Genomic DNA, 24178 nt, shown 5'->3' with positions numbered 1-24178 from the left:
GCGACTGTGAATGGTGCAAGCTTCTTGAAAATAGGGCACACTGCAATGATTTGACCTATATATTTTTCAATGGTCCAATGCATGAACGAGAAAACGGGTATCCATAGCGAAATTTTCATTCAGTAACAGTCGAACTCTCGAGGTCGAGGTGACCTAGTTGAGAAATTTCGTTCGTTACCGGCGCGAAATATCCAATATCGTGCTCAGTGTGAAATAAAACTCATATGCAATGCACAAATATTGCCTTAAATTCAATTAAATAAAGCCAAGTTATACATCTAATGTAAAAAAATCTCAGTGCAGTTTAATCTATTAGAAAATGTCAAATCATTCAAATTAACCGCCTAAAATTATTCATCCGACATTAAAAAACAGCATTGGCTGTTACCGAGATACTGATCTGTGATTGGTGGATATTGAAGATACGGCGTAACAAGCCAATAGAGAAGCCAGTTTCATAGATACTGCACGATCCCCGCGCCACCTGTCGCTCGCTCACGCTGCGTTCATTGAATAACCCGCCCGGACTGTTTTATTGACGCAAGCGTACTGAGGCCCAACAAAGGGCCGAATTAAAGACGGTTTTCAAGTGAATCTGATGTATTTACGTCTTAAAAATGGTGAAATCTGTGAAGTGGCGTTTGGAAGTTAGAGTGTTTGCAATCTCAAATCATGACCGAGGCCTCTGAAAAGTAAGTTTCCCTGTAACACAATTTTGGAAGTACGTGTTTCGTCCTGCTCTAGCTAGGTAGGGCCCTACCCCGGCCATTTTCGGAGCTCGCTGAATGTGTTATAGTGTTTTTAGTGATCTAATCGAGTTAGCATGGAACATTTAAACTTAGGTGTTGTCTAAAAGTGATTTACAAGCTAGCATGTATGGAATCCTTGATGTGCGACCGCCGCCCTTAGGTCACCCCGTGTGGTGTATAACTATAATCAATGACTTGACGTTCATTCACAATAAAGTACTCCTTTCGGGGTCATTTGAAGCTAGCTCGAACGGAGCTGTTTCACTCAATGAATTACATAGCGGTTTCACTAAGCTGTATATTTACGAGCTGTGCTCTGTGAATTGAAAAAAAAAATGAATGAACTGGTTTAATTTTCAATTTAATATCATTATGATATTCTTTTTTATTGCATACCAGAAGTGAATAGTGTTAATCTTTAATTTTTATTAAGATTATGAAATATTACAAATTATATTAAAAACTAAAATATCTAATAATACATGCCCATAAAGACCTGGGTTCACCATGCCCAATAAAGTGCAGTATATTGCTCTACAATTATTAGATTAAATTTCAATAAAAAAAAATTGTTGAAAAAAGGCGAAATATTAAGGCTTTGAAAATGTACATGAAGGGAATTAAAGAAAATATTAAGAAATTTGAAATCATAAATGCCATGCACATTAAAAAAATAAAATCAATTAATTCAAATGAAAACTCACATTTGAAAAACTTATACTAATTCCAATTATAAATGGGAGATACTAAAATCTAAACAATGTATCTGCCAAAAGACAACAATGATAGATTGGCCCATGGGCTGAATTTAAAATTAGTTAGTAAAGCAATGTCTCCGATTAAAGTTAAACTAGGCTTCAAATTTAAAATGAATTAAGATGTCGGGGAAAAGGTATGTTTGTAATTATAATAATATATTTTTGTGTTATTACATTGATTTAATGTAACTTATGAGATATAAAACTGATTTTTTAAAGAGTGATATATTAATGTCTATGCCAGGTGGCTGTATGCCATGTTAACCTGAGTGTATAAAAAAAAAAGATTAATTAAAAAAAATGCATGAATTTCAAAATCAAAATGATGGAATAAAGGCAAAGCGAATGATGATATAATTTAGACTATTTTTGTAAGGAAACTGACCTCTCTTTACTTTAGATATCTTTATTTAAATTATTATAAATATATTAGGTCTTCATAATATTATATCCTAATATAATAAATCATTGAAATAATGTTTGTGCAATTAAAACAAGGATTTAGTGTCTGAGCAAGGATAGTTGATAGCTTGATAGCTTAGTTTGTCAAAAGCATTCAATTTATGTAATATTCTGATCTATTTGACAAGAAAATTGTGCAAAAATCTGCACCTCACCTACATAAATAAACTCAGACATTGACTAAGTTAAAATGAATCATAACCCAAAGACTCACAAAGTAGAATTTCACCTGGCAATAATTGTTAAATATTGTATGTACGTATCTAAAATATTTAAATAACAAAGAATGTGAAACATTTAAAATTCAAATTTTTGCAATATATATATGGTAAAAATGCCCTTAATAGTAATACTAGACTTACATGAATGTTAAGATCTTTACTCAACACACATATCTAATTAGTTAATCGAGGAAGACAGGAAATGACAAATTATGCTCGTTTGCTACATTCCAATGCACTTGTTCTCAATTTCTTTCATTATCTAAGTCTCAATTTCGTAGCTTAACTTTGCAAGTAGCTATGGTGACTTTGCTTTTTATTAATTTATTATTATTAAGATATATTTACATTAAATCATAATAGAATCTTTGTTCATATCAATTCATCTGTCAACATTATTTTAAATAGGCTGTATATTTTGCAATATGTTTTTTTTAACACTATCTAAAATTTTGCAGCCTGTATTTAAATGACATTCGCAGAATGTAAAACTCACTATGCCACATGGATAAAAAAAAATGCTGAGAATTTTTACAATGAAACCTCTACGTCAGAAATATTTCGCTAATAAGTTACGTGAACATACATTAACGAATTTTGTATTTGTAATTTCATTTCATATAGGTTAAAGAAATTACACTTTAAAAATACAAAATATAGTTTTTATTTGCCACAATTCTTTCATTAAGTATTGTTGTGTTCTTCCTAGCTAATACAGAATCTGGCAACATTTCTTTTTTTTTTTTGTGCAGTGACTATCTGGTGCGCGTGCGAGCGCAGGTCATGTGTCGGGACGAGGGCACGGGGGGTTGGATGGCTTTGGGTGGTGGCGGCCTCGCCGATGTTATGGTGTGCCGACGCGGACCAGGTAAATATATCCAATTATTATTAGGGTATTAAATATTCAAAATTCAATTGTAACTTAATTAATGACTTGTGACTTTTTTTATTATTTATTAGTAATAAGTGACAAAGGCCCATCGTATACTGTTTTTCAAATCAACTCCTATAGGCCTGATGTGATAATAAAGTAATCTAGCTATTAGTGTTGCCAATGCTAATAATAACTTATCAACAATATGATTTTAGTCGATGTTAAAAATATATTTATTATTAATTATTATACTACTAGAATTGATATTATATTACTATAACAATCAACTATATACTCTGGTCTATCGCTATTTATTCCAAATCGCTTGCACTTATATATGGATTTAAAAAAATGCGTTCGATTCGATCGTTTTTAGTATCTTTCTTTAGTCAATCTTTGATCACGTGATATGTCGAATACTTGAGTTAATAACTTTCATCAATTCAATTTAAATTGTTACGTGTCGCTCATTATTGTGATTACGGTAAAGGAAACCTACATATATAAAAAATAAAGCCACTTGGTCATGGGCTTGGACGTTTGCCCGGTTAATGGGGGAAACCCCAAAACCCTTATCCCAGATTGACTAAGGTCTATTAAGAAGACCCCCACTCTCGGTATAAACCCCTACAATTTTGACGTTTTAAATTTAAAGGAATATTTTACAATGACACGCCCACATTTAAAAATAAAAAGAGAAAAAGCACATCAAATTATAATTGGATCTAGGGTTACATTGGCTAGCTAGGCCGAAGTCGGTTATTAAAAAAAAAAAGAAGAAATACATGTCTATCTGATCACTTGCAAAGTTTGAATTGTTCTTCTCAATAACTTGCAAGTAAGCTAACGCACTTGAAATCCTTGCTCGTATAATTCGCTTATAGATCTATTCACGCTAAGTTACTATGCGTGCCTTTGTACAAGTGTGTAACGCTCATGCTTCCAAGATGTGTTTGTGTGCGTGAGGCGAAGAGTAAGGACAGCAAAAAAAAATAAAAATTAGATTATATTTGTTCAATTGTTTTATTTGAAACCATCTTAAAACATACTTTCTTGTGCTTTGATACTATATATTTCGCGAAAATGTAATTTAATTATTATATACATACATACAGATATATATGGTACACATTCATACACACTGCCTGTGTACCCTATATATCTAGTACAGTACATTATTTCCTTATAATTTCACTGTGATGTATTTATGTATTATGTTTGTCTTTACTATGTACACCCCTGCCTCTTTCTGTCTATTTGTTTCCTCAGCCTTAAGGTTGCCTCTTGTGCATCTTTCTTGAATACAGAGGCTACAATAAAGAGTAATTTGATTTGTTAAGTTTAATTCGTTAACGGAGCGTCTTCGTGAGTTAATGGATCTGGCTTACACATGGCGTGTGTGTGCAAACACAGGTACACATTTCGTACCCTTATTTCATAATCCGAGGGATGACAATCCATCACAATCGGAGAGAATGCAATCTCAGAACTAACAAGATTTCCATGCTTTTGGAAATAGAGTGTTAACACTTCTAGTTTAAGTCATTTTTTGCGATTTTCGTACCCAGGTCCTTAAGACCTTGTGCTTCTAAGCTGTATAGTATTGTTGTATTATTAACAGGTAGTGGAGAAATCAACGGTGACCCATCCCAGACGCAGACGACCACAAGCGTGTCCCACACGGAATACTACATACACGGCAGGCGTATCAGCGATAATACTGTGAGTTCAATGACCTTTTGTTCCTTTAACTTCGACGACCTCCGTGGTCGAGTGGTGTGTACACCGGTTTTCATGGGTACGCTACTCTGAGGCTCTGGTTTCGATTCCCAGCCGAGTCAATGTAGATTATCATTAGTTTTCTATGTTGTCTTGGGTCTGGGTGTTTGTGGTACCGTCGTTACTTCTGATTTCCATAACACAGGTGCTTTAGCTACTTATATTGGGATCAGAGTAATGTATGTGATGTTGTCTCATATTTATTTCAACTATTAAAAAAAAAACAATCATTGTCTTATCTTGTCAATCTTGATTTTAACTTAACTCTTAAGGCGTATGATAACTTTTTCTTCCATAATCTTTAACTAGACATCGGTAGTGGTTACCAGATTTATATAAAAAAAAATACAGACGAATTGATAACCTCCTCCTTTTTGAAGTCTGTTGAAAACGAGCCTTCCCACTTAGAGCTGCTAATAGTAGTTTTCAATACAGTCCCACAAACACCCGTGAGATATAGCGATCGGCCTCCTATGTCCAGTTCTTTTTAACACTGATTATTTTTTATGGTATAGATGGTAAGTGGTCACCATTACCCATAGACATGACGCTGTAAGAAATATTACAATTCCTCACATCGTCAATGTGCCACCAACCTTGGGAACTAAGATATTGTCCCTTGTGCCTGTAGTTACACTGGCTCACTAGCCCTTCAAACCGGAACACAACAATACTGAGTAGGTACTGTTGTTTGGCGGTAGAATAACTGATGAGTGGGTGGTACCTACCCAGACGGGCTTGCACAAAGCCCTACCACCAAGTCAAGATTCAAACAATTTTGAAATATGCATTTCAAAATTTTTGTTGTTTGTAAGAAACCTTAAACAAGGTGTGGGTTATAAATGACCCCATATGGACAGTTCAGGCTTAGGCATGCCTGAAAATCTCAATGAAACAGTTCCACGTATTAGACACGTATGCATTTGTGCAATTAAGTACTTAGATATATGTAAAACAAAAAACATACATTTGTTTGTTCATATACGGACACCGCTCTGTATCTAGTTTCATAGTTGTGTTATTCGCGCATGCGTGAACGTTCCGCCAAGGTATAATCGAAGATTCTTTATAGATCTTTATAATTACGTTAATTGTATCATGTATGCAACTATCGTTATTATGTGTATATACATGCATTTCGGATATTTAATACCGTTATATCATCCTCCTGCCCTTATCCCAATTTTATTTGGGGTCGGCGCAGCATGTCTTCTCCTTCCATACTTCTCTGTCAGACTTCATCTCACAAGTAACATTCTTTCTAACCATATCGTCTTTCACACAATCCATCCATCGTTTCCTTGGTCGTCCTCTACCTCTATACCCATCCACATGCATGCTCAAGCCGTTATATATTATATGATAATTATGAATCTGTGTACAATTTATTTTCTCCACACATTAAACGCAAAATATTCCAATAAGACAAATTATTTTTATTATCTACTTTAAGTGTCAAAAGTAAAAGTTATCATTATTGAGTAATTCGGATACTAACACTTAAATATCTTCTCAACTTACTGACGTTTGTGTTTGAGGTCATATATTAATAATAAACCATTTATTTTGCTACACATACACGTACATCGATAATAAACAAGAAATTAATTAAATTAAAAGAACACAGTGTAGGTAGCAAGGGGTTCATCTCAGTATAAGCTACGCTAATGCACAGCACTGATTTTCAGACGGCCTCTGACTACTGAGTAAACAAAAACACATGCGCGCACACGAAAATAAATAAATGAAATTATAAGAACAAAAAACTAAAACTAAAAAGCCTTTATCCTTGAGAATAAAAACATATTACCCAAGAAGAAAAACGTCACAAGGAACTTACCCGAAAAAATTAAAGATTAACGTTTTGCGAAGGTCTTAAAAGGAGAAATGTCTTTGTTAAGGCTCCCCTCACAGGTCTCTCCCAGGTCTGGAGATTGTTCCACCACTTTTGTGACTATTTTAATTGTAGGTACACATGTAAGTCTTGAAAGTCTTATCCCAAACATGCAGCTTTTCTCACGATAAATATAACATAGTACGAGATATTATCGTTTAGCCTGTATATTTCTTACTGCTGGACTAAGGTCTACTCTCCCTATTAAGGAGAATGGAACATATTCCACCACTTTGTTCCAATGCGGGTTGGTGGAATACACATGTGGCAGAATTTCATTGGAATTACTTTCCTTGCGATGTTTTCCTTCGCCGCTAAGCACGAGATGAATTATAAACACAAATTAAGCACACGAAAATTCAGTAATGCTTGTCTGGGTTGGAACTCAGTCATTGGTCAATATGCACGCGTTTGGGCCATCTCGATATTATAACATTATAAACAAAGTCACTGGTCGGCCATTTTGAGCCAAACATTTTCAGAACCGTAAAGTCGTAAGATGCAAAGGTTAATACGAGTTTATGGACACTTTCAGCTCGTCCTCGACTGCACGGTCAAAGATGACTTCCAGTACCACAAGGTCATGCCGACGTTCCACCACTGGGTGTCGGACGAGAAGAAGTTCGGTCTGACGTTCCAGACCGCGGCTGACGCTCGCGCCTTCGACAAGGGCGTCCGTATAGCCGTCAACGATTTGTACCGTAAGTATCAATAAAAGGACAATGAACAACAACAGCCTGTAAATTCCCACTGCTGGGCTAAAGGCCTCCTCTCCCTTTGAGGAGAAGGTTTGAAACATATTCCACCACGCTGTTCCAGTTAGGGTTGGTGGAATACACATGTAGCGGAATTTCTATGAAATTTGTCACATGCAGGTTTCCTTCGCCGCTGAGCACGAGATGAATTTTAAAGACAAATTAAGCACATGAATCAGCGGTGCTTGCCTGGGTTTGAACACGTAATCATCGGTTAAGATGCACGCGCTCTAACCACTGGGCCATCTCGACTTATAAAGAACAGTTGAGGCATTTCTACGAAGCTATATTTTGAATCAACAGTGGGAATTTACAGGCTGTTGTTGGGGAAATGCTGCTAGCATTTTTGCCGCCATTGCACGCGGTCAAGATTTATACAGTAACTAGTTTTAGTTCATATTTGTATATATTTAAGCATTTAATGTTATTAATTCTTATGTTAATAAATTATATTGAACTAGTTTACATTAATTTAAATAATTGTATTTAATTAACGTGACTTTGTATTTTTAAATGTTAAAAAAGAGTAAATACTGAGTTTCTTGCCGGTTCTTCTCGGTAGAATCTACTTTCCGCACCGGTGGTAGCTTCACTTAATTGTGAAATGACGATTCAAAAGTGCTTATAAAAGCCTACTTGAATAAAAAAAAAAGTTTTATAGTAATATCGGTAAACTCATTTCTAAAAAAAAAAATTAATACATTGTTCTTGTAATGATGATATACTAGTAGTCGCCTGTGGTTTTGCTCGCGTTTAAGGATGTATATTGTCTTGGAGTTCAAGTTTGCTTCATACCAAATATCTTAAAATTCGATTCAGAGGTTTTATCGTGAAAGACTGACAGATAGACATACATACAAGAGTTACTTTCACATATATAGTATTGATATAGATTTTGTTATACTCGGTATGAAAGGTACTATGGACGCCTGTATTCAGAACTGATCTATATTCTAGAACATTTCAAGAAACATGGTAAGATCGTTCGGGTAGGTACTATAAAATGGTACCACAGAACAGCATACTCAGTATTGTTGTTTTTCGATTTGAAGAGTGAGTGAGTCAGTGTAACTACAGGCACAAGGGACATAACATCTTAGTTATCAAGCTTGGTTACCAAGTTGAGGTCGGTAGAATCTACTTTCCGAACCGGTGGTAGCTTCACTTAATTGTAAAATGACGATTCAAAAGTGCTTGTAAAAGCCTACTTGAATAAAGTTTATTTTGATTTTGAATGATACATGTAAGGAATGGTCAATATTCCTTACAGTGCCAATCTATAGCCAGTAGTAATATCACTAATATTAAAAAATATATTTTTATTTAAATTTGGAAATCCTTTGACACGTGTAGGTATCCTCACGATGTTTTCCTTTTGACTATAAGATAATAATGCACTAACTCAGATCTGACCCTCAGTTTCAATGTACAGTCGGGGTAAGAAAAGGTTCGTCACCTTAAGATCTATTGTCGTGTGCTCAGTATGAGCGATAATCAGCTTTACCGATCGAGAATGACATATAAAGGTCCCGGGTTCGATTCCCGGCCGAGTCGATATAGATTATCATTAATTTTCTATGTTGTCTTGGGTCTGGGTGTTTGTGGTACCTTCGTTACTTCTGATTTTCCATAACACAAGTGCTTCAGCTACTTACATTGGGATCTGAGTAATGTATGTGATGTTGTCTCATATTTATTTGTTTATATTGCGTCGTAATTTGATATTTAGATTCCAAAGCTGCTAAGAATTTAAGACTTGATAAAGGAATTAATTTGAAAACTGACGAAGGTTTTCTTATTCTGACTGTACTTGATTATGCGCGGCATCTACGAGGCCGTATCGGATCTTGAATGAATTAGCACGTATATATCTTGAGAGGCGAGATGGCCCAGTGGTTAGAACACGTGCATCTTAACCGATGACTGAGGGTTCAAACCTAGGCAAACACCACTGTGCTTAATTTATGTTTATAATTCATCTCGTCCTCGGGGGTGAAGGAAAACATCGTGAGGAAATCTGCATGTGTCTAATTTCATCGAAATTCAGCTACATGTGCATTCCACCAACCCGCATTGGAACAGCGTGGTGGAATATGTTTCAAAAACCTTCTCTTCAATAGGAGATGAGGCCTTAGCCCAGCTGTGGGGAAATTTACGGGCCTCCCTCGTTCATCGGTTAAGATGCACGCGTTCTAACCACTGGGCCATCGCAGCTCTAAAGATTTCTCATCTCAGCTCTAAGAATCTTAGAAATACAATGGACTTTGTTGATAGAATACGTGTATGGTTTGTATAACAGGTCTGGGTGGTGCGTGGCCGACGATGTACGGCTTCGAAGAGAAAAATAGCGAAGCGAAGCCGAAAGAGGACGATGAGGAAAACATCTTCGAAGTGAGTTACCCTTCACATCTTTCCTCTCTTTCTAACTCTCTATCTATCTCTCTCTAACGTGACGATGCAGACCGACATACATAAATGTGAAGTTTATAAGGTTTTTGATAACGAGCTACACAAACTGTAACTAAATTGCCATCTCTTTCTCAAGTGCAGTGAAAAAATAGGATAGCAATATGTAACTGCTACAAAATCTTTTACATTTAATATTGCCGTCTTTTTAAAAAAAAAACTAACTGCTGAGTTTCTTTCCGACTTCTTTCCGAACTGGAACATGGTGATTCGGAATGCTTTTATGATCCTTGAATAAAGATTTTCATTTTACGTTGTCTTGTCTAAACTTTTTAATCGATATTCACATTATTTTGGATACATGTCCGTTTTGTCTTCGTAGTCGGTTCTACTCAGATCTTCTTGAGTGAACCAGTATTATCCGGTATTTAATTTGACAGTCAATAAGTAATTGTAATGCTTCTATATTTAGTGACGGAACTTGATTTTATTCCACATTTTTAAATTGAGTCTCGACGATCTCACGTTTAGATGACTTGGTTAGTGAGCTGGTTTTAAAACATACAAACATGAAAAATGTCAATCAAAAAATCGAATATAATATTACCCTTGTAATATTACCCTTGTAATATTATATATCCTTGTAATATTCATTTTTGTAAGTTTTAAACTAGCTCAATAATCTAGTCGTCTAGACGTAAGATCGCCAAGCCCTTGTCCCACCGTGTGCGTAACGCTGTGTGCGTGACGCTGTGTGCGTAACGCTGTGTGCGTAACGCTGTGTGCGTAACGCTGTGTGCGTAACGCTGTGTGCGTAACGCTGTGTGTGTAACTCTGTGTGCGTAACGCTGTGTGCGTAACGCTGTGTGTGTAACTCTGTGTGTATAACGCCGTGTGCGTGACGCTGTGTGCGTGACGCTGTGTGCGTGACGCTGTGTGCGTGACGCTGTGTGCGTAACGCTGTGTGCGTAACGCTGTGTGTATAACGCCGTGTGCGTGACGCTGTGTGCGTGACGCTGTGTGCGTGACGCTGTGTGCGTGACGCTGTGTGCGTGACGCCGTGTGCGTAACGCTGTGTGTGTAACTCTGTGTGTATAACGCTGTGTGTGTGTGCGCAGCCCATCTACTTCGAGGTTGCGCCGGCTGAGTCGCGCTCGAGCTCGGAGAAGTCGAGCGCGAGCCGGCGGCGCGAGCTGTCGCAGACGCCCATCCTGTCCGCCATCACGCTGCCGCACCACGCGCACCACCCGCTAAGCGGTACGCGCACATACATACACATACATACACCAACGACAGCCTGACAATATCCCACTGCTGGGATAAGGTTTTTTGGACAAATACCACGACGCTGCTCCACTGTTGTTTTCATACATGGCAGAATTTCATTGAAATTAGACACATGCAGGTGTCCTCAAGATGTATAAGAACATGAAAATTCAGTGGTGATTGCCTGGGTTTGAACCCGTAATCGTCGATTAAGATGCACGCGTTCTAACCATTGAGGCGTCTCGGCTTGTTGTACAAGCCATATATACATATACATGTTATTTCCGACATTCCGTCATACTTGCTAAACTTGGTAGCAATTTAGAGTAGCGTCAGAAAAACAATTGGACATTATAAAAATAATGCTTTAAGTATATTATTTTTATTGACTGTTTATTAAACCGTCTGTATTTTTACCTCCAATATAATAAAAATTATATATATTTTTTTATTACTTTGGAGGTAATTATTAATTATAAAAATTAAATATAACGAATATTTCTTACAGAATCTCTGAACCTGCCGTTCGATGACAAACTAGATGATTCGGATACAGACCGCTGTCCCTACGTGCATCTGTCAGCTGTGAGTACTCTGTTTTTATGGTATAGGTTGGCGGACGAGCATATGGGCCACCTGATGGTAAGTGGTCATCATCACCCATAGACAATGACGCTGTGAGAAATATTAACTATTCCTTACATCGTCAATGTGCCACCAACCTTGGGAACTAAGATGCTATGTCCCTTGTGCCTGTAGTAACACTGGCTCGCTCACCCTTCAAACCGGAACACAACAATACTGAGTACTGTTATTTGGCGGTAGAATAACTGATGAGTGGGTGGTACTTACCCAGACAGGCTAGCACAAAGCCCCACCACCAAGAAACGTAAACTTATGTGCGCAACGTAGCTGAGCTTAGCGATTATGATCGATTGAAATACGCTATAAATACAATACATTATAGCAAATATTACCTATTATACTTTTAACAACAAAATTGTATGTCAACTAAGCAACTTCTTTCCAACCGAGCTTTTCACATTATTTACTGATCTTATTTTTATATATATATTTTTTATGTTTGAAAATATACATCAATTATTTCAAAGTCTAAGTTTAAACTGTGTTTTATTGGTTAAAGAAAATTATAGAAACAAAAATCAGAATATACTTTATTTCAAGTGGGCGTTTTCAAACATTTGTCATTTAACAACTATATTAAGTGAAACTACCACCAATTCAAAATGTCGATTCTACCGAGGAGAACCAGCATGAAACTCAGTAGTGACTCTTTTTCAACTTTTAAAAATACAATATATAATACATATACATAGAATAGCACAGACGAGGGATGCCATTGCCCAACGGTGGGACAATAGGCTATTTGACTGTTTTTTTAAATACATTTTATATTATTTAGTAGAGGTTAAGGGACCCAGTAAAAGTTGATTTTTTTATTTCTAGTACATATTTGCCGAAAAACATCATATTAAAAATTCCATTTTTAAAATCACGCGCATAAACGATACTTGGACAATACGGCGCTGCAATGGGGTCGGTGACGTCACTTTGCTGTATTTTAATCTGTGGTACATATAGTAGAAAAGCAAGGTTTACAAGACAGTGACTTCATCATAAGCCCGGCCAATCAGGAGCGTTTTGTGTCACGTGACAAACGTTTGAAAAAATGCATTATTATTTATTGATTTTTGAATAAATTAAGTATTATTTTCAACTTTCGTTAGTAAATAACCATTTTTAAACTCATAATATACGCTGATTACAATAATTTACGATTTATTTTTCGCATTGTCAATTAGCCTATTGCGAGCTATAACGATTATGGTATATATTCCAGGTCCACGAGTACACTTACCCACAAGTGGGCCCGGGCGGCGTGATCAGTTCGGAGAAGTCTTCGCCCAACACCAAGCCGCCGCTGTTGAAACGTGATTCCGGTAATATAATCAATATATAATATACTACCACTACTACTGTACTACTATAGTTATTATTACATTTAGTAATACTTTCAAATCAATCACTTGTATTAAATAATTAGATCTATAATATCTGATGTACTATAATATTGTTAAATTAATATTTTGTAAAGTAAAAGTAAGTACACAAACTTATGACAAACTATATTGTATATAAGTAAGTTAGTTATTGAAATAATTAGTAAATTTAAAAAATAAATGATTTCCATGTAAGGTTAAAGGTTTCAGGATATTTTTCTTTCTACATAAAATATAAAGAAAATTACAAAATCTTGAATTTACTTCTCATACATATATAAATAATTTTTGGGAAAACAGTTTAATTAAAAAAACGTCAATATATGGTTACAACTCGGCGAAAGAAACTCAGCGGGATTTACCTATGTAAACTTTATTAATTTTAAGTTACATGTATAATAATATCAATATTTTATACATACAATTTAAGTAATAGCCAAAGATTTCCTATATTTCACTATTAAATTATTCATATTAGATTAGTTCAAGTTGTCATTTCTACCGAGCTTCCTGAGTCGAGATGGCCCAGTGGTTAGAACGCGTGCATCTTAACTGATGATTGCGGGTTCAAACCCAGGCAAGCACCGCTGATTCACGTGCTTAATTTGTCTTTATAATTCATCTCGTGCTCAGCGGTGAAGGAAAACATCGTGAGGAAACCTGCATGTGACAAATTTCATAGAAATTCTGCCACATGTGTATTCCACCAACCCGCATTGGAACAGCGTGGTGGAATATGTTCCAAGCCTTCTCCTCAAAGGGAGAGGAGGCTTTTAGCCCAGCAGTGGGAATTTACAGGCTGTTGTTGTTGTTGTTTTTCCTGAGTCGCACTTTTCTTTTTAAACTGTTTTCAATAAACGTCTATGTTTTTTTACAGGATCTTTAAAGAAATGTGGCTACAGCGGTGCCCCGCCGCTACCAAAGAAGCATACGGAAACTTTCCAGGCGAGAGTTAAGTGCAGGTTAGATTAATATAAAGATCTTTATTCTCATAAGAACATACATAGGTTCACTTACGTGAGATCAAATAATGTTAACACATACATTGATATTTGATACATGGAATGGCTAGTGCTACTTAATATTGTCTAATATATATTTTTTAAGTTTATTTTTAAAAGTATTTAAACATTCACATTATTTTATGTAGTTCGGCAAATAATTATATAGTTTTAGCTTATTTGATTTTTGCGTAAATGTTATGTTTGAATACAATATTTTAGATATTTTTATTTATTAGTTTAAAATCAATATAATACACACTTAGATATATACCTATATTATATTCCAACTCTAAGAGGAAAAAAGTTAAATAAACATTTGACAGCTAATCGAAGCGATATCATTTGTAGCTTTATTAATCTATGGTATTTACTATGGATTAGGTACCATGGCGTTTTTAATATCGAAACTGTTATGGGAATTTTGGAAGTAAAATTAAAGTGGAAATAAGTAGTTATAGTACGACACAACTTAGATGTCGCATCGGCAAAATTCGTAAAACCGATCACATCCGAATTGAGTACGCTATCCCAAATTATCAATATTTATTTCTCATGTGAATATGATTCTTAGGGCCGATTTTTCAATCCTCAGTTAATAGGTACAATAACTATCTAAAGAATAAAATTATTTGGGTGTTTATCAGATGAATAAATGCTCACCGGTTTTTCGACTGTTATTTATTCCATTGATAACTACCTGACATAATAATTCAACTGTGGCAACTCCAACTTCAAAGAAGCGAGACAAATATATTGCTTAGACAAGCATTAGAGCAAGACAGATGTTTTTCACAATTTCTGTCAATAACGTCACTGTCATGTCACACGCCGTGTCCATTATTTTTAGTTTTGTCGTTTGGTTGGATGTGGTGTTTAATTGAAAGTAATTTTTTTGGAATAGGTATAATTGGTGTAGATATAATAAGGTCAAAAAAAAGAGAGCGTTAGGCGAACTTTAATGAGGCAGAAGTTCAGCTACTCATAAGTTTAGTCAACAAATATAAAGTGATAATTGAAAATAGAAAGACCCATGCATTTTCTAATAAAGATAAAGAGGCCGCATGGAAGAAAATTGAGGATGGTTTTAACTCATGCGGAATTACAACAAGTTTACGCTCGTGGAAAACCTTAAAACTCAAATACAAGGGCTTAAAAAAAACATTAAAAAAAATCTTATAATTTTATCCTTTCTTTCATTTGAATTACGGTTAATATATAAATTTATTATGGCTTCTTCTTCTAATGCATAGTCATCAATGCTATCGAAAATATCTATTTTTAATTATTGCATTTGTAACTTTTTTCTAAAATATGAAAACCCAACGTCAAACTTTCAACAATTAAAAATCAACGTCTTTTTCAACGTTTATCTATGGAATAGCGGTTATCGGGCCGTTAAAGGGTCAGATAGATTTATTCCTTCGATAATGGAATTACTCTTCGAATAAAGTCTATCTGACGATTGAACAACTGGTTTTTTGGCTATCGGTCGAATAAACGCTATCTGTCTGTTTATCTGAGGATTGAAAAATCAGCCCTTAAACAAACGTAATAACTTGTAATATCATATGACCTAATTTATTTGTCAATTTGATTCGTCGATTTACATGCACTTACTCGGGTTGAACTGACGTGAGAATCTATAGCGACGAATAGCGTCGAATGGCGCGATAGGGAGCTATTTGTATTGGTCGTGTAAATCGGCAATAATCGGTTTTATTTTCCTTTTAATGCATTTTCCGATGCTACATATTATTTATGTCATACTATAAGTGTATATATTGTTATAAACACATAGTAGTGCACAATATAATTAATACACAATAGACTCAATCGCAAATAGGCTATTTGACTGGTTCTTAAAATTAATTCTATATTATTTAGTAGAGGTTAAGGAACCCAGCAAAAATTTATTTTTTCATTTATAGTACATATTTGCCGAAAAATATCATATCAAAAATTCCATATTTAAATAACGCGCGAAATCGCTACTTCGACAATATGGCGCTGCAATGGGGTCGGTGACGTCACTTTGCTGTAATTTAATCTGTGGTACATATCGTAGAAAAGCAAGGTTTATAAGAAAGTGACTTCATCATAAGCCCGGCCAATCAGGAGCGTTTTGTGTCACGTGACAAACGTTTGTAAAAATGCATTATTATTTAGTGATTTTTGAATAAATTAAGTATTATTTTCAAGTTTCGTTAGTAAATAACCATTTTTAAACTCATAATATACACTGATTACAATAATTCACAATTTATTTTTCGCATTGTCAAATAGCCTATTATGCACATCTATAAGATCGTTAAAAAATTAAAGATTTTTTTTTGTCGACAACATATATTAGCAGAATATATAATTCGAGATTTTTCGATATTAAATCCATAAGATTCAATGATATGACAGTTCGACGTTCGGCCATGTTTGACGTTTGCGCATGCGTTACATCAAAAATATTTCTTTAGTTATCAACCGACTTCAAAAAAAGGAGGAGGTTCTCAATTAGACTCTTATGTTTTTTTTTTCTATTTTTGTTACGCGATAACGGCGGCGAGTCGAGATGGCCCAGTGGTTAGAACGCGTGCATCTTAACCGATGATTTCGGGTTCAAACCCAGGCAAGCACCGCTGATTCATGTGCTTAATTTGTCTTTATAACTCATCTCGTGCTCAGCTGTGAAGGAAAACATCGTGAGGAAACCTGCATGTGACAAATTTCACTGAAATTCTGCCACATGTGCATTCCACCAACCCGCATTGGAACAGCGTTGTGGAATATGTTCCAAACCTTCTCCTCAAAGGGAGAGGAGGCCTTTATCCCAGCAGTGGGAATTTACAGGCTGTTGTTGTTACGCGATAACTCCGCCAATTATGAACCGATTTGAACAAATCGGCGTATAGGTAATACCTCAAGGGTGGTCCCATTTAAATTTAATAATAAAAAAACAACCCCCAAGGGTGGATAATTGGGGGTGAATTTTTTTATACGCAATATCTCCGCCGATTATGTGTTCACGCATATGAAGTCGGTTTTACTTTTTTTAAAAAGTTAATTATATTTTCATTCAGTGTATATAATAGCACATTTTTCTTTGAATCATTAGAATTGAAGGTTTGCAAACGGGAATATATATTACAGTTATTTATGTACATAGACATTCACAGATAAATTTGAAATATAGAGCTCCACCACTTAAAAATAAAAAAACATGGTCAATATCCCGTTTTAAATAACTGTAATAATAAAAATTACCATGTTCATTTTCTTGGTGGTACGGCTTTGTGCAAGCCCATCTGGGTAGGTATCACTCACTCATCAGTTATTCTACCGCCAAATAACAGTACTCAGTATTGTTGTGTTCCGGTTTGAAGGGTGAGTGAGCCAGAGTAACTACAGACACAAGGGACATAACATCTTAGTTCCCAAGGTTGGTGGCACATTGACGATGTAAGGAATAGTTAATATTTCTTACAGCTTCATTGTCTGTGGGTGATGGCGACCACTTACCATCAGGTGGCCCATATGCCCGTCCGCCAACCTATATTATAATAAAAAAAAATTGGAATAAATACTCTTATTAGTTATTTCCTACTCTACTACTACTTTAACTATGATCAACAACAGTTATATGATTCTTTTATTATTTTAATTTCAGATACTGTCAAGAGTGGTACTTGGAGAGCGCCAATAGGAGAGGCGCTTGTAAGTTCGCACCGGACTGCTTCCGATCGTGTATCGACTGCGTTTCGTGCATCAAATGCGCTCAGGTAATCTATTTTATATATTATTTATTAAAAAGTAAAAAAAAGTAAGTAAGTAAATTTCTCACCGCTGGGCTAATGGTCCCCTCTCCCATTAAGGAGGGTTTGGAACATATTCCACCACGCTGTTGTTCCACATCCAATTCCAACATAACAAAATTGACACATGCAGGTTTCCTCACGATGTTTTCCTTCACCGCCGAGCACGAGATGAATTATAAGCACATATATATATAGTGGTGCTTGCCTGGATTTGAACCCGAAATCATCGGGTTCAATCAATGGTTCATCTCGGCTCTATTTTATTATTTAATACAAAATATTCAGTCATTTTATACATACATATAAATAACTTAATTTGGCTTCTGGCTTAGTAGATCGATAAGACTCTAATAATTAAGAACAACAATTGTACCATACTTATAACTTAATACATTTAAGCAGTAAATGCTTTCAAATGTTTGCTTTGCTTTTCTGATTAGCCTAAAGGTTGACTGGCAGAGAATACCTTCAGGCATTAAGTCCGCCTTTTGTCCCATATATATATTTATATATACACGGTGTTCAATAGAGCATTTAAATAAATAAATGTTTAAAATATATAGAATGCCAAAATTGTGTATATAATATATATGTTATATGTAATTTTCACATCGAATGAGCTAGTCCCACTAATAAAATTGTATAATTGACTACATTTTATGACAAAACAATAGGCTATTTGACTGGTTTTTAGAATCCATTTTATATTATTTAGTAAAGGTTAAGGAATCCAGTAAAAGTTGATTTAATTATTTGTAGTAAAAATATCATATAAAAAATAATATTTAAATAGCACGCGAAAACGCTACTTGAACAATATGGCGCTGCAATGGGGTCGGTGACGTCACTTGCCTGTATTTTAATCTGTGGTACCTATAGTAGGCACACAAGGTTAAGCAAGTGACTTCATTATAAATCCGGCCAAGTGCGTTTTGTGTCACGTGACAAACTTTTAAAAAAATGCATTATTATTTATGGATTTTTGAATAAATTAAGTATCAATTTTTTATTTTTCATTAGTAAATAACCTTTTTAAACTCATAATATGTACTGATTACAATAATTGACATTTTATTTTTCGCATTGTCAAATAGCCTATTGCATATTTTGTTCGTTGATTAATAATTCAAAGCTATTGTTTTCCAGTGTATGCTGTACCACTGTATGTCTGACTCGGAAGGGGATTTCGCTATGCACCCTTGCACCTGTGGCCCTCCCACTGAAAACTGTGCTAAACGGTGAGTAGTTTTATATACTTAACTCTGATTACTAATAGATGTTTGTGCAGCAAATACATGTGTGTATAGGGGCGTAGACTGGTCCCTAGTTTACTTGTAGTTACTTTTTATAGGTAGTAGGAACTTCTTAGTAGTAGAATTTTTTTTAAAAAGTGTGCCAATATGGGACTCATAAAATAGCTGTTCAGTAAGATCTTTAGTGGTGTATATCTACACAATTTGCTCCAAAGTTAATATTATTTTAAAAATGACAATTATTAAGATTCAGCCAATTAAAATTTGTTAAAAAAATTTATAAATTATATTACAAAATAAATATAAGTCCAATATTTATTCAACCAATGACATAGCTTCAATTTCGTATCGTCATTTCGTATGATTTGTAAGAGCGAGAAGGGTACTGGACTGGGACTGCCATATGCGCTTGCCCGTTCTCTCGTGATATACACGATTTGCAGAATTTATTTTCACTTACTCATGACGCGTCTAGGGCATCTACGGTCCTATGTTATTATAATGTAAAACCTACATATTAAACTTTGTTATTTCGCCATATATAAATAAAATGAAACAGTTTTATGTAACAACATATACGCTGTTCCAATGCGGGTTGGTGGAATACACATGTGAAGAATTTCGATGAAATTTGTCACTTCCGATGACTTACTAATTATTTTCAGATTCAGATTCAGATCAGATCATACAGATCAGATTACTAATTGTTTTCAGTTGGGTCGGCATAACACTTCTGAGCTTGTTGGTACCATGTCTCTGGTGCTACATGCCACTGAAGTGCATTCACCGGACAGCGAAGGCATTCAATCTCACCGGAGGTGTCCACGCTCCACAACCCAAATAGGATTCGCCGTCACATATCGCTGAAACGAATATGTGACTAAATTAATCATCGGAAGTAAAACTGCTGAAGTGTCAAAGTGTTTGTGAAAAGTGACTCAGTGATAACACCAATGATGAAGCCAGGATTGTTCATGTGGAGTGATGATAAATCGAAGAAATGATCATGTTAACGGAAATCATAAAGCACACATTTGTCGTTATTTATAAAAATGATTTCAGAAGTTTCCAAGTGGAAAATGTGTATGGAAATTAAACGTATAAGAGATGTTTTAAAAATTTTCCATATTATAAGAGTTTTTCATATTATCTTATTGAATTCAGTATTTATACCGAGGGTAATGTAAAAATAACATTTTGAAAATGTTAATTTGCTTAAAGAAAGTATTATGTATATGGAAATAATGATATATTTATTAAACATATTTTATTATATAATAGTGGCTATAAAATAACGAATTCCAACTTGCGTTTTAATCATAGTAATAAAATAATCTGACATGTACGATGTACTCATAAAAGTTTCTAAATGAAATGAGGAAATCTTTAAACTGTTAATAAGATAAAAATATCAATTAAAATTTTTACTTATTTAACAAAAACTGTTTTTAGTACAAAATAATAAGTCTTAACGAACTTTTAAACAAAATAAAGATATAAGATGTTGATGTGCTTGAAAGTATCGTAATCTGTGTCGAGTGTTTGGACATTTTTTTTAATGACAACACTCGTTGGAGTGATCATTAAACGGCATGCTAAACAGTTCAGAATGCTATACTAGTTATTTACAACTTTTATACAAAAAATAATATGAATGAAATCAATTGAATAAGGTTTATCTGTGTTGCCAGTTTATGAGATATTTGATAACTATGCTATAAACTAAAAGGTTGTCCAACTCGCCATGGTTCAAAAGGCATATAATTGTACGTAGTGCCATATGTAATCTTTTTAAAAGATTTGATTTTCAAAATTATGTAATTTATAAAGTAATTGGGTCTTCCAAGGTTTTTGTATTTATCCAGCATTTGTTTTCAATTGTTATATATATATCTGGTTATATATGTATTGTTTATATATTTTGTAAATTCTATTTAGACAATACAGTTGAGTCCTGCTAATCTGGACTAAGCAGAACTTTGATTAAGCATGATTTACTTTAAAAGTCACATATGTCATATAAATTAACTTATAAATATACATAGTCTGTACTTTAATCTCATGTTTAGATTGACATATGTATATTGGTCATATGTTTTTTAATCTATGGTATTTTTTTATTCGTCTGGATTAGTAGGATTCTGCTGTATATAAGTTACATATCTCGCTGATGTTATAATTATTACTTACGCTTTATAATATCTTATCTACCATCACATGTGTTAATTCGATTTTTAAATTTAAATTTGATAATTTCAGAGCACTTGACCAAAATCGGTCGTTATTAATAAAAAAAAAAATTTTTTTTAATGTAACATGTCTGATGGTAGATTATATAATAATTATGTACAAACACAAATTTGCATTTCATTTTAAAAGATCTGATTGTTTACGGGTAAAAATGTTACCTTATAAAAAAAAAATCGGATCTTCTTTTGTCCGTTTTTAATAATATTTCGAATTCGACTAAAACATGTTATATATCGAAATTAATCGTAATGTCACTTTTAACAAATATAATCGTACATAATTAGTGTTATATATAGAACATACATTGATATTTTTTAATCGTTGAATGGTTTAGGCTTAAGCTTTAATTTATTCAGTTTAAGATTTTTTATTTTTAAATATTAATATTTAATTATTAAATGCACAAATTTACATTTTAATATGTTCTTAATTGAAATGTTAAACTATTTAACGATTATTAATAACTAATGTATGGTTAGGATTATATCTAGTTAATCTGTTGAAATTTTATCATATTAAATGTTCATGTGGATTTTACATGTATTTCATTATAGAATAAGGATATTCACGAATATTTATTGCTAACATTCTCTCTGTTCTAATCTAGTCTGTTATTGTATAATTTAATAGTTCACTCAATTTTTTACGTATTCATTTGTAAAAAAAAAAAAAAAATGACCAAGGAGTTTTGTATTTATGAATAAGACACGAAATTGTTTCAGGTCTTAAAACGTTGGATGTCACACTCTCGATATATTTTAAAATGATTAACAATAATTATAGATTAAAAATTATAATAAATATATTAAATCATCACCATTTTTGTGAGATAAGGGCTCACTTACGAAAATCGTTGTTGATTTTATATATCGCTTTGTTGTTTTTATACCAAATTGAATCTGGTATAAATTCCACGAAGGTCAGGATCGTAAACCGATGTGAAACCAGTACTAAATCCAGCGTGGAGCACCCAACAATAATGAAAGATCTGAAACGATTGTCGTCACTGTTACTCTGCTTTAAAATTCGAAATGAATAAGGAATTAATAAAATGTAAGTATTTTAACTGATTTTTAATGCATATGAAGAAATTCTCAAAAAAATTACTTTAATGTTATTAAATGTGTTAAATAGAAATTTAAAGAGACTACTTATCTGTAGATTGTATTTCTACTAAGAGTATCAATGTTTTAGTATCCTGTATATTATATTGTAAGGATCAACATTTAAATTAAAAACCAAAGTTTATGTACGTGGAGGTGCCTGACACCAGATGGTTGTTTAAATGATGATAAATATATGATAGTATTGATATATAAATAAATAATCGTACATTAAATATTTAAATTGTATTATTTTCTTTCGTCACCTAATTATAAGAAATTTTGGGAGTATGAGAGTAGCCTTAGTTTATTTATATTTCTAAAGTATCGTACTACAAAAGAACCAAATCACACAGTCTTACATTATTATCTTGGTGTGCGTGATGGCTACGCTTTTCACTCGACAAATGTCATACAACTATTCTAGTGTGTGTGTATGTAAATTGTATTATTTTCTTTCGTCACTTAATTATATGATATTTTGGCAGTATGGTAGTAGCCTTAGTTTATTTATATTTCTAAAGTATCGCACTACAAAGGAACCAAATCACACAGCTAACTTTATTATCTTGGTGTGCGTGATATCTACGCTTTCCACTCGACAAACGTCATACAACTATTCTAGTGTGTGTGTATGTAAATTGTATTATTTTCTTTCGTCACTTAATTATATGATATTTTGTCAGTATGGAAGTATCCTTAGTTTATTTATATTTCTAGAGTATCGCACTACAAAGGAACCAAATCACACAGACAAACTTTTTTATGTTAGTGTGCGTGATAGCTACGCTTTTCACTCAACAACTATTCTAGTGTGTGTGCACTTAATTGGTGGCCATTTTTTATTTCGGCACCTTAGCTTTAACTGTGTATAGATTAATAATGAAAGTCTAGCAATTTATTTATAGTATGGTATGGGCTGATTATCTATAGATTATTTTTATACGTCAAGATATATTTTTTATGGCTGTCTGTTTCTGGTTTTTCTCTTGTGTAAGGTTTCGGACTCATTAAAAATAAATTTTAAATTGTTATGTAAAACTTACGTGTCCTAGTGGGAAGAAATAATTCTTGATAATTATTTTCTCAGAATTAGCCTATATAATCAATTTTAACGCACCGTAACGTAACGTGTTGTGAGAAGGACCCCCTCCCACCCCTGTAACGCATCGTAACGTTTTATGAGACACCCCCTCCCCCAAAACTGCGTTACTTAATAATAACTTGAATGCACCCGCACGCACCGCATAGATTGATTAATCTTGAACTTGAACATTTAAATGACAAGGAATGAATGAATGAATGTGAATGAAATAACACAAACGACCTATTACAAAATATTTTCTTATTTATTTCATTCAACAACTAATAAACAAAACTTCATATCTTTTTTGCATTATCTGTATTTTCTGGAATTTCTAAATAAATTAATCATAATCCCGTCATTTAAATATACCTAAAAGTCGATTGTAGTACATTAAAAATCTGCTTTTCATTCATCATTCCATCTTTACTTTAAATCTATATCTGTGACCAGATAATAAATTAGAGTATGAAATAATTACCAAGTAATGGAC

General features: G+C 33.9%; 1 protein-coding gene across 1 annotated transcript; it reads left to right on the top strand.

Moving 5' to 3' along the window:
* Nucleotides 1–490: 490 nt before the first annotated feature.
* LOC124540700 (sprouty-related, EVH1 domain-containing protein 1) lies at nt 491–22839 on the top strand. Its single transcript, XM_047118376.1, has 12 exons — nt 491–692; nt 2943–3058; nt 4686–4786; nt 7273–7438; nt 9792–9883; nt 11017–11155; nt 11673–11749; nt 13026–13125; nt 14063–14147; nt 17848–17959; nt 19142–19233; nt 19963–22839. Exons 1-12 carry the CDS (start codon nt 673–675, stop codon nt 20090–20092), a joined length of 1230 nt encoding a protein of 409 aa, XP_046974332.1. The 5' UTR covers nt 491–672; the 3' UTR covers nt 20093–22839.
* The last annotated feature ends 1339 nt before the right edge of the window (nt 22840–24178 follow it).

The sequence above is a fragment of the Vanessa cardui genome, chromosome 26 (assembly GCF_905220365.1).
Source record: "Vanessa cardui chromosome 26, ilVanCard2.1, whole genome shotgun sequence".
Lineage (NCBI taxonomy): Eukaryota > Metazoa > Arthropoda > Insecta > Lepidoptera > Nymphalidae > Vanessa > Vanessa cardui.
The sequence above is the reverse complement of the archived record's forward strand: the minus strand, read 5'-3'. Positions and strand labels throughout refer to the sequence as shown.

What these genes read in the sequence shown, in the direction of transcription:
- LOC124540700 (XM_047118376.1), top strand. Translation starts at nt 673, where the DNA reads ATGACCGAGGCCTCTGAAAA. An exon ending in AGCCGTCAACGATTTGTACC is followed by an intron (nt 7,439 to 9,791) that starts GTAAGTATCAAT and finishes TTTGTATAACAG; the next exon opens with GTCTGGGTGGTGCGTGGCCG. An exon ending in ACTGAAAACTGTGCTAAACG is followed by an intron (nt 19,234 to 19,962) that starts GTGAGTAGTTTT and finishes AATTGTTTTCAG; the next exon opens with TTGGGTCGGCATAACACTTC.